General features: G+C 33.8%; 1 protein-coding gene across 5 annotated transcripts in view; it reads right to left on the minus strand.

Moving 5' to 3' along the window:
* CEP44 (centrosomal protein 44) overlaps positions 1-12,251 on the minus strand; it is a 14,498-nt gene continuing 2,247 nt past the window's right edge. For 3 of the 5 annotated variants that reach the window (XM_076336506.1, XM_076336504.1, XM_076336505.1), the window contains exons 2-11: positions 11,721-11,870; positions 10,956-11,103; positions 9,823-9,969; positions 8,764-8,871; positions 7,176-7,307; positions 6,603-6,812; positions 3,489-3,558; positions 1,301-1,428; positions 1,002-1,039; positions 1-203 (exon numbers count right to left, since the gene is read on the minus strand). In XM_076336506.1, the coding sequence (XP_076192621.1) occupies positions 146-203; positions 1,002-1,039; positions 1,301-1,428; positions 3,489-3,558; positions 6,603-6,812; positions 7,176-7,307; positions 8,764-8,871; positions 9,823-9,969; positions 10,956-11,103; positions 11,721-11,809 (1,128 nt within the window). In that variant the 5' untranslated portion in view covers positions 11,810-11,870 and the 3' untranslated portion in view covers positions 1-145. Of the gene's footprint in view, positions 204-1,001; positions 1,107-1,300; positions 1,429-3,488; positions 3,559-6,602; positions 6,813-7,175; positions 7,308-8,763; positions 8,872-9,822; positions 9,970-10,955; positions 11,104-11,720; positions 11,871-12,251 lie in introns of those variants that run through there. The other 2 variants (XM_076336508.1, XM_076336507.1) reach the window with 2 other exon arrangements.

A 12,251-nucleotide genomic window follows, 5' to 3' on the forward strand; every position in this document is an offset into this window, starting at 1 on the left:
TGCATTAGAAATTATTTATTCAAAGGAATAAAAGCACTGGTGATCATTACAAATTTGATATATTAAAAATTTAATGCTGTACAAACATACATATTAGTTCCCATATCCGTAAGTCTACAGAGACCAGGTCTGAAGACCTGTGTTTTCAGGTCTTCTCAGAGGTGTTGCTTGAAGTTTTCAACAATTCTGAGGTTTCTTCAATTCTGAAAATAAATTTTGTTTACACACACACACTTACTAAAGTACAGTAAGAAATAACTGACTTGTCTTTAACTTTCCAATGAATCCAAAATACTAACAAGCAGCATGAAACCTTAAGTTTCCTCTCACACCCCCTTTTCCTCTGCAATTGGTTTGTATTTTAAATGCCTACCACGTATCAATAAACCTGAAGTATACATAAAGAAATAAGTAACCCACACAATAAAATTAAATCACAAAAAAGGCTACAACTTTTTTCAGGCCAGGCACTTATAGAATAGAAATCTCTTGCAAAAAAACGTTATACTGCAATGCATTTCTCTTCAAGTGTAATAAAAATATTTCTTACAAAAGAAATTTTCATTACAGATCTCAGGGCTAGTATCAAACACACCTTAATACAGTTCTCACAATGCTTAGCCTGAAATTGGTTTTACTTTTCCTTAAATAATAAACAGAGTTAAGATAGTGTAGTTATTTTTCAGGAAGAAAAGTTGCAAGTACCAGGGAATTCCTTTCAGGAGATAAATAATATTCCTATTCCTTGTCAACCAGATTCTAAACACTTTTTAATACTATTAAGAGTGCTTTCTATTGCTTTTTAGAAACCAAAACAGTGACTCATCCCACAAATAGAGAACTGTAAGTGGATTTATTATCCAGTGGAGCCATAAGGAAATGCCACACCTGATGTAGAGACCTTTGAGGTTTGGAACACATATGTACATTTTCTATATGCCTTAGTCCAGTACAACTCCCTCCTGGGAAATGAATTCCTGCTGCCCTTTCCTATTACTTACATTTTACTTATCCTTTCCATTCTTTGTCTTGTTGTCTCCTGCAATTTAAAAGCAACAAAGTTAGTGAACTCTTCAAAGCTAACAATCTTCAGATGGACTTTCAACCTGAAAAAAATCAGAGAAAAATGTGACTTTAAGCACTGTTTACATATCAAAAGGATTTTTATGAGACAGACCTAGATGTAGTTTTGCATAGTTTCCTTGTTTTTCACTAGTAGTATATACAACTAAAACTAATGCTTACTTGTTCTCTTGACCTCAGAAAGGGAATCAACTAAGCATTTGCCAGTTTTACTTACCTTTGAAACGTCTGTCAGACCATGAGAATTAATGGCCACGGCTTTGGGAGATGGGTCTGTGGATAATAGTGAGCTGTATCCAGACGACTGATGACGATTCTCTGGCATCTCCTCCTTTCTCGCCGTATCTATGGAGAAATACTCATTTTTGTGTCACCTTTGCCTTTTTGCTCTCTTATTGCAAGGTCAGCTATCAAATAGCTTGATTTACAGTATGTAATAACAGAAGAGAATGCATTGTTTAGAAAGGGAAAAAGAAAAGCTACTGGTGAGGGTCCAAAATAGGTTTCTCATTTTCTTAAAACAAGGTAAGTGCAGTATACTATGTATAACACACACAAGACAAAGTCAAAAGAGATTACTAGGAATGCTACCTTTATCCTGATTACAGCGAAATCAACACTTAAGAAAGTCTAATTACTGGGTCAAACATTTAAATGTAATTTCAAATAGTTTACATTATTTTTATGGTAAACTACCTGTTCAAACATGTCTTTAATTTGTAAGTAAGCAGCAGAAATATAAACAAAATCATCACCTTCTTATTTAGCTTAAAATTTGTATCAAGCTCTTGCTGTTTCCCTAGCTCTCCTCCCGCTGGCATAGGTTTAGCATCCATTCAGCAGAAACAGACTTTTCTTTTACATTGGAAAGGCTTTGCTACTCTTTGCAATTTCAGCATACTATTGTCAGGGAAGAGAATTTAATACTTAGAAAAAGAGAAAAAAGTGTTCCCATATCCTCATTTTCAGTAAGGCCACCATCTGTGGATCATACCTTTGGAACATGTTTAGCTACACTATTCTGTATTTAAAGTCATATTAAATTATTTTTAGTCAATTAAAATTAAAAAGCGTTTCTTCTGTACAGCTGTGATTCCTGATGAGCATTACAACCAAAAAGAGCACCAAAGCATTCCGAGTACTGTACATTTCAGATATAAGAGCTAAGACTGGCCACATAACTTTTATGCCTAAAATTTCCTGAATCATATTTTAGAAAAACAGGAATAAGAAATTCAGAAGAATTCCAGAAGTCTGAAAATATGAAAATTCTCTTTTAAAGACCGTCAGCTTGCTTGCTGACTATGAAGTCCTCGAGTGCCAGTAACATACTACTAACTTACAAAAGGAAGTAAACATGTTGCAAGCTTTCTAAGGTCTGTAAAAAGAAGGTCCCATTTCTGAGACTTCAAAATTAAAACAAACTTTGACATAACCAAGAAACTGCCCTCCTAATTCCCATGGAAACTGAATTACTGAGATTCCCTTTTAATTTCAGTGCAACAGCCTAACACTGGACAAAAACACCCAATAAGTGAGAATAGGAAACAGAATATCCTCCTTACTACTAGTGGTAGGAATAACAGCTGCCATAGGGAAAACAGGCCAAATTAATGAAGAGAATGATGCAAGGTAAGGGCTAAAGAGCTATCATTGATGAAGAGAGAAGAATTACTTAGGGCCTGGGGAATGTTTTTAATTTCTTTCCCACTTAAGGCTGTTTCATTTACTTCTTGTATGTTATCACAATTAAGTTGGAAATGGAAGAAAAAGATTTTGTCTTGCTCTTCAAAATAAGAAAATTTAGCAAAAATGCTAGTTGGATAGCTGCTGAGTGCTTCAAAAGGGATGAAGCTATAGAGAATGTTCAGCAGCGATTTGAAAAACCAACACGGATTACAAATGAAAGAGCCCTGATTTGTCCTGAGCCCCATTATAAAAGTAAAAAACAACATAAACGTGACACTATTATAATTATAACAAAACCGTGGCAGCAAATGTAATTTCTTTTGTGCTTATGAATTAAAACATTATGATAACTGCTTTAAAGTGCAGCTAACATTATTGTTTTTCACAGCTTTAGCTATAGCACCTTAATTAAATTTGCATCTTTGAGATTTTTAGTAGTTATTTGTAACTATTAATTACTATGCTATATATTTTCATTAATGCTTTAAAAACTATTTCAGTAAATAAAGCTTCTAAAGAATAAATTACAAACATGAAATGACTAGCAGGTTAATTTCTAATTTGCAGCATGCATTTAAATATAGAGGTCACCAAATTGCAATTGTCTACTCTAAAATTTAAACACTTTTAATTTGTAAGTAAACACATTTTAGTCAAGGTCAGCAAGAAGTGTTTAGCATATGATGTTAATTAAAAAGAAAATCATTAATACTCACCAGGAGAAACTGGAATCCTACTAGAAGTACATTCTTGACTTATATTGCTGAACTCTGTAGATAAGTCTCTCTGAAATACAAGTTTACCACGTTAGCCATTCACCCTGTTTAAATCATCTTTTGACTGAACAAAAGTATATTTAAGTACTAATTATGTATGCATTTACTACACCATTCAGATATGTTGGCACTGCAAAAATGTCTTTACAGGACTAAAAAAAAGCCAAAATTTCCATACACACATTGCATTAAAAAACTAGTTTATTTCATGGGTTTTTTTTTTTAATATCAACATTGCTGTTCGTAAACAGGTCAAAATCAGGTCCAAATATAGTGCATATAACTTAGACCTGTTAGTAGAATGAACAATCAGATTGTTCTTGGCCTGTGCTAACAATTACATCTTGACGTTGGCTGCCATTACCTTAACAAAATAAGTGTACCTTCTAAGGTACAGAAATGCATCTCCTTGGTACTAAAACATTAGCCTATAGATGAACTGAAATTCATTCCACTTACATGCTTAGAACTCAAAAGTCTATTTTAAGCTAGTTTCTCAGGCTCCTAAATGAGAGGGCTCTTTTAAGAAAGGTTCTCAGTTTACCTCAATCTAGCTTAGAAAAGGTTGTTCATAAACAAGGCAACAAAATTAATGTTGTACTAACAATAAATGTTTTTGAGTGCAATTTTCTAATTTCAAAATAAAAAAAAAATCCAACACTCATAAACAACATCTACTTTTTTCACCAATGAGTTATCATTATGATTTGAAATCCCAGCCTTGAATAAAGTATATCACTTCATATACTGGAGTAACTATATCAGTTAACAGGGGAATATTATACCCAAATAAGTGAATGAGGGAGAAATAGTAGGTACTGTGTGGGAAGAAGCTGAAAAAAACCTGTAATAATGGATACCTCTTTAAAAAAAAAAATAATAATCTGCACTGACTACTTCTGCTCAATTCCTTTCATTGAAATGGATTTGGTAGCTTTCAGACTTTCCCAGAGCTAAATGCACAGCTGCTGCTACTTTGGCAGCAGTGCAAGACAGATCTTACAGTGTTCCTGCTACGTTGATTAAATGCCAAAAGTTCCCTGAAAAATGCAAGAGTAAGAAGAAAGGAGCAATTCTGAATTGCTTCTATATCTGTGAAGCACAACTTGGATGGAATTTCATGAAACAAAGAAGCAGCAATTCTCTGGCCCAAAGGATTATTTCTTGGCAGTTTTCAAATGCCTACTGCAAAAAAGTTAGGGTTTTGAAGACTTTTTTTTTTTAAATATAAAACCCAGCTTCTTTTGCTTTGAAAAAAGACAAGCAACAATGCCACACACAGACTAAATTCAAACTTGTTTCTGCAGATGACTTCTTTCAGTAACATGCAGTACAGAAATATAATTATCTTACTGGAAATTTTTGAGTGATACTGATGTTAAGTATTTTCCAAATATTTTCCAAATACTATTCCAAACCTTTGAACAACTGCAATAAACATGTTACTGGAGTAATAATAAACCAAAGTTACAGAAATAAAAGAACAAGCCTAGTCTGAAACACAAGCTTTCCTGTGCTGCTACTGTCATAAATGCAGCAACTGCCATAAATTCTCTTCTCTTGAAGAGAATACACTTGAAACAGGAGCAAAACTGTCTGCGACTGTTCAGCTGAAGGCCTCTTGAGCCTGCTAGCAGAAGAAAACATTATCATTGGTGGTGTTATTTGGACATACGTCCACCGGTAATTAAATTACAATATCCGTAAGACATTGATTTCAAATGGTAAATCACTTGAGCCATTACTGACCTGAAACTGTGTTTAAAAAAAAAGTGATTGAGAATGTCAACCCTTATCATTTGAGCTACAGCCTTTAGAAATAACCTAGTGTTCAGTCTGAACACTTCTCCATTTCAAGACTTCATGTAACAAGCACACTTTCAAGGCACACAGAAAAAAAAAAAAAATGTCTTGTATACAAGTATTAGCGACATTTTCAAATTTGCAGGGCCAGCAACGCACTCCAAGCTCCTGGTTACCAGTAAATTCAACATTTTTACAACTACAAAGAAAAATGCAACACTGATCAACTATTTTCCGCAAGGGTTTTCAACTTCTGGAAAGCATCTAAAGGATACACATAAGACACATGCAAATACACTTTGAAACTAAGCATGTGATCATAAAATTGATGCTACGGTTCACTGCATCTCAAAGTACTTACATGTGCACATATATGAAATTATATAATGTGCATACAAGGACCTTTAAACAGCATGAACAATAATACAGTCTTAATGCAACAAAATACTTGGTTTGCTCTGACAAATATGCCAAATGTAGCCACATCACAACTGTAGCACTTTCACGCATTTAAAAATGCAATGAACATGAAATAGGAAGGCAGGGAGGGGAGGGGCATGCAAAAAGGAGAAAGACCATCAATTAGGCTAGAAATTTCAAAAATTCACAAACTAAGAATAGGATTAAAATACGAATTAACTTTTCCATTAACCTTGTATTTTCCATTGAGCATGCCATCTATTTTTGTCAACATTAGTTATATAGAATGAAGACTTAATCTTCCAAAGGGAATATCTGTATCTGATTAGAGTTTGGAGAATTAAAAAAAAATAGATATTCAACTGTATCAACAACAACATTTGCAGGCCAGTATAAGAAATTAAGAATAATGCAGACCAGAATAAGGAAACCCTTAAATGTGTCACTAGCGTGATGAAATTCTCAATTACAGAAAACATTAAGCTTTCAAAGACAGCATGATTAAGAGTCTTCAAAAGCTTCCTTCTACAAGTTCGTTAGGAAATGAAAACATTTTTAGTCATTACTAATGAAAATAGACTTAGCTACATCTGCAGTTCCTGCAAGGAAACAATTTCTAATGGAGAGCTTTGCTTCACAGAGCATGACAAAACCACAGAATTTAACAGTTAAGAAAAAAATACCACCAACTCCATAAGCAGCACTTCCATTCAGATCATGCCTTTAAAAATAGTGAAAAGCATACATCAGGAGGCAGGAAGAACAGAAACAAGCTGACAGCTTTGTATCTGGGCAATTTCTGTTACAGAAGAAAAACAGAAGTTAACATACCTTTCTGGATTGCAACAACAGTTCTGTTTCAAGAAGCAAAACTCGACTCAACAAGTTATTCCAGTCCTTCTCATCTATGATCACCTTTCCTTTCAGTTTCTCTTCTAAAACATGTAGTTTATCTTCTATCCAATCTAGCTTATGAAGCTTTTCCCGGCAATCAGCAAGCTGACTCTTTAGGAACTCAATCTGACAATTATCTTCTATGACCTGAAAATATGGATAAGAACACATCCTCTAATTTCAAAACGGATATAATTCAACATTTGACCAATGAAATTAAGTGGAATCTTCCTCAAGTTCAGTAACCACATTCTGCTACAGTAGAAAATTATTTTTCTTTCAGAATTGCCATAAGATGCCTATTCATGGAACTCAGCTTTTAAAGAAACTGTTGACAGAACTGGCTCTTGAAAAGACAGTACAATTTAACTGATTCTTTTTCAACTTTTTCAATATATTTATTATATATTAGTTATACTTAAGGAGCATCCAGCTATCTTTTTAAAACCTTTATCCCTTTAGAAAAGCCCAAAATACATGCAGACAGCATCTTAAAATAAAAGTTCTTACTTGTTCACATTTAACTTCCACAACATCATGATCTAGGTACAATTCTTCTTTGTTACCTCCCTGGGCTGGAAGGGGTGGTGGATGAAGGTCATCACTAACTTCATTTCCTGAATGCCGTTCTACTTGAGGCTTCTTTTGAACATGTTAAAAAAAGTCACTGGTGTTATTCATTACAAGAATATTTCAATTCATCAGCCAAGTAACTGACACAAAAGACCTATCATTTTAGTATTTATTTATTTAAATCTGACAATCTTACCCCAACTGGTTGCAAAACACAGAAAGCAACAGCAGGCAGTTTAATTTAAAGTATCATATAGACATGAAAAGACTGCAAAACAAATATGCACACACTTTACCATATGTACTGTGTACCTTGGTTCCCTTCCATAAACAGTAATGAAGGCATTAATGTCCTCTTTTATTGCAAATGTTGTTAGATTTCTAAGTGTGGATTGGGAGGTATGAATTTCACTGTATGTATCAACATATGTATAGACAGTTCCAACATCAAAACCACAACTCAACATTCAGAAAAAAACAAAGTGTTTAACTAGAAAGATTAGAACACTCTCTTTTCCTTGACAACTGTCAGCAAAATAGCCCTACTAGCAACACGTTTCATTTCCTTTGAATGCTTCCCTTAGAGAGAACAAAATATGAGACAAATTTTGCCTTTCTTTCCAGGTGAATCAAGTCTTATGATCACTACCTGCCACATAATAAGTTACCTCATGATTAAGAACTCACAATTACTAGTTTTGTGCAGCATCTTAACACTTACAGATTCCTAGATGTTTTACTGAAGCTGAAACCCTCCTCTTCTAGGGAATTCTTAATACACTCACATATATCCCCATTCAGTTCTATCACTCAACAACCAGAAGTGCCAGATAAGTCATTCCAAGTATTTTCTTTGTGAAATTTTCCTCTACTAAAACAGTATTTTCCTTCTAAATAGAAATCACCAACATTTAATGGGCAGTCACAGTCCTAAAAGTTTTGTACAGTTTTACTTTGCACCCTTTTAGCAGAATGTATTAGGAAAGCTGTCTCCTCCACAGGCCAAGAGTAGCATAACGCATAAGATCAAGTATTACTCTTGTAAAACTGAAGCCAAGAGGAATGTTACATCAAGAAATCTTTGCTGAACAGATTCAGACAAAAGAGCAAAAAGCGTTTTGAAAGCTACGTTGAAAACATTGTAATGTTAGGCCAAAACCACTCCAATCTCCAAACAGGATGTATATTCTTTTTCCAATTGCATCTTCATTCCAACACATCTTCATTTTCATTGCTATCCCTCCATTTGATAGAATTCAAATGGCAAACAACAGTACTAGATCATTACCACCAAGACTTTGAGATCAGCTACTCAGTAAAAGAGAGAAGCAATATCCTCTGTATTTCAGCTATTATTTCAGCCAACCACACTTTGGAAAAAACAAAACAAAACAAACAAAAAACCCCAACAAACCACACAACTGGTCTGATCAAGCATTAAAACCTAAATGAAAGCACATATTCCAGAAAGAGCCTGACTTGTTAAAAATCCTTTAGACATACAACATAAAAACTATTTTCATACCTGTTTGAAATTCAGAGCACTGCCACTAGGATCAGCAAGGACATTATCACAATTTGACAATACTTCATATTTAAAAGATCTGAGTTTTTTCCTTGTTTGGGATTTAACCTTCAAAGTGAAGAGCAGAGAATATTATGCTTCTAACACAGGATTATTTTCGGGGCGGGGGGGGAAAGACAACATGGGGACAGGTTGACACACCCCATTTTCTTCCATCATTAACAGGCAGGAATATTGTATGCACACACACAAACACATTTAAACCTCTGCAGTACAATAATGTCTAAAAAGAAAATTAAATATGACCCAAACTTACAGAGAAAACAGATCTGGAAGTGAATGACATATTCATAAACTCATTAACGCCTATGCGAGGCTGCATCAAAGTTGGTCATAAAGAGAAAAGACAACTTGCACCAGAGTTGAAAGATAAACAAATATGAAAAAAATGTAGTTACGTCCCCAAAAGTGACAAATGAGGTATACAAAAGTCCTGAAGACTGTTATAAACTCAAATGAAACAAAATCCTGTAAAATACGAAGACTGAAAATTCCTTTTATTGAAGCATACACTGATAAAAAAATGCCTTACCAATGTAAAATAAGTATGATTAATGAAAACAATCAGATTTGACATGTATACCACTGAAACACAAATACAAGTGTCATGTTTAAATTAAATGTTACCAGAACATCAACATATCAGACAGTTTTGCTTTGTTTTTAAATCTACCTGCAAAGTCTACCAAGTTACACAAACATTCACTATATTGAGAATTATAAAACAAAATATATCACTTACTGTAAAGACACCAAGTACTAGATTTATCTTCATTCTAATATTTTTTTGTTTATACTACTAAGCATTGGCAGCTTTGTGTCTTTTGTATACCTGGTAGCACTCAAGCATCTTACAATGGGACTTCATACAAATTTTCCCCTTATTTTGACTATCAGCGATGCTGCACCTTCAAATAAACTGGTCTTCAGCTTCTACCTGCAGCATCAAGCATGTCAAAAGAAACTTACCTCATAATAAAGTTACCATTTAATCAGTACCTTATTCGAGTTACTTAATTCCTTATGTTTTTTCACCACACAGTTGATAATGTCACAAACAATCTGCATTTTTCTTTCTGCAAAGCCAAACTGAAGAAACTGCTGTTTTGTTAAAATTGGCTTATATTGAAATTGATCTCGAAGAAGCTGCAACAAAATAAGAGTTTACTTCACTTTCAAAATCACCACACAATTTGTTGTAGAAATGGCATGCTCAGGTTCTTATTTTTCTACAGTCTTTTCTTTCATTCTGCACTTCAGCAGTTAAACCTTTTCTCATTTGGTTATTTATACATACTCAGCTGTTTCTTCTAACTAGACTTTCAACATACCTCTTCCAGAAACGTTTCATTCGCATCACTGTCGTAAAGTTTAACTCACAGTCTTAAGATTCACAAAATAAATGATTGTAGACACTAACGTTAAAAAAGTTAAACAAAAACTTTCCAAACTGAATGCACAATAAAAAATCGTATTAACCTCAGCAAATGCATCAGAGGGCTAAGTAAGGCTCCCACAGCCCCTCTATAAAGGAGTCTCTGTCCTCCTCAAATGGAAAACTAGCCTGAATAAGCTATCATTAATATATCAAGCCACCTTTTATAAAAATGCGCTTATGGATATTTTTAAGGATAGTTCAAAATTATTTTCATTCAGTTAAGAATTTGATTTGATTTCAATTTATAAACTATTAAGAACTGGACTTTGTATATTAATTTTGCATGGTGTTTTAAAATAAGTGTATTTCTTAACTGTGTTTTCATTACAATTATTGAAGTTTGCTGTGATTTTTTGCTGATTTTGATTTATTCTAAGGTCACTTCTATAAAACCTATTGTGTCATAAATTTTTCAGTATTCTTACAACTAACATAAGACACAATAATATTACTGATTCTGTGGTTGTCTCAAAATTGAGATTTGGCTAACAACATCCAGCCTTATTTTCATGAAAATCTAAACAAAGACTTGCCACACAGTGACTTACTACTCATCTTAAATCTTAACAGAATTACAATTCACATTCATTGCCAAAAGTTTTCACTTTCTAGTAAAACTCATACTAGATGTTGAATTTTTATGAGGCCAAACCCAAAACTGTGTCTCTTCTGCAAAGAACATGAAGACAGATACCTTATAAATAGCTTCAATAAAACGCAAGTCACTCTTTGCTGTGAGCTCCACGTCGCACTTTACCAAAAGTTCTGCTATGTAAGTTGAAAAAGATGTAAAAGAATAGCTGATGATAGGTAAAAATGCAGCTGGATCACCCTTTACTAACCTATTGAAAAACAAAAGTATTTTAACACAGCAGAAGATTAAAAAAAGCCTTTCATTACATGAATTCAAACATTTAACTTGAAAGGTGTTTTAATATAGCCAGCATGTTATATCCAAGTATGTCCTTCATTTTAAGGTTTTTTTCCAGGCATATCTCATTCAGCAGTCTTTACTGTTATCTGTAAAATGCTCAAAACATTTTTGTGACCCTCATATAATTTTAACATTATCAGGTCTAAAGCCCACCAGCATTTCCATCTCAACATTCAACACCTTCCCCCCCCCCCCAATCTTTACAGGATGAAACTTCCTGAAGAAAGTTTTGCTAGCACTTACAAAAAAAAAATTATAAAGGTGAGAGATTAATCAAAGAAAAGAGAAAAACAGCAGAAGCAATAAGAGCAAGATAGTGATACTTCAGGTTTATTCTAAGGATTGCTCAGAACAGCAAGACTGCATCCTTTTATCTTCCAGTTCACATGTATCAAACCCCAACTTTCCACAGACATATGCTCTGCTTACTCATCACTGCGTGCAATGCTAATATTTACACATATCTTGTTTACACATCTTGCTGTCATCATGTATTAGCATAAGTTTATTCACACCACCACTTACACTGTATAATCCACATCTCTTGGATAATTTAACAAGCGAAGTCCTTGTTCTATTTTTCTTAAACTTCCTTTGAGGTCTCCTGTTGCCATTATTTCAAATGTTATTCTTCTTTCAGATTATGAAATAAATGTAATATAGTACATTCTCCTCCTTAAAAAAAAAAAAAAAAAGTGGTGTACACAAAAATTACAAAATGCAATAGAATTATCACTGAAATTCAAAGGTTTTTGCTCATCTTTTCTAGACACTACTATTTCCAAAGTGTTACAATACAGCACAGAGCTAGGGCTTGATAACAATTAATATCAGTCATAATCTTCATTCGTTCTAAATGGGATCAAGTACTAATCCTCAATCCAATCAACTACCAAAGATCTTTATCTTTAAAGATATCTGAAAGCATGTTAAGAAGCATATTAGTTCTTCTCCAACACAAGACTTTAGAAGCACAGACTGGATGATAGCTCAGCTCTTAAGTCACAAATGAAAACAAATGGCCTGCATCTTAGCACTCTGGATAGACTGATAGAA

Source organism: Aptenodytes patagonicus, chromosome 4 (assembly GCF_965638725.1).
Source record: "Aptenodytes patagonicus chromosome 4, bAptPat1.pri.cur, whole genome shotgun sequence".
In the NCBI taxonomy this organism is placed as follows: domain Eukaryota; kingdom Metazoa; phylum Chordata; class Aves; order Sphenisciformes; family Spheniscidae; genus Aptenodytes; species Aptenodytes patagonicus.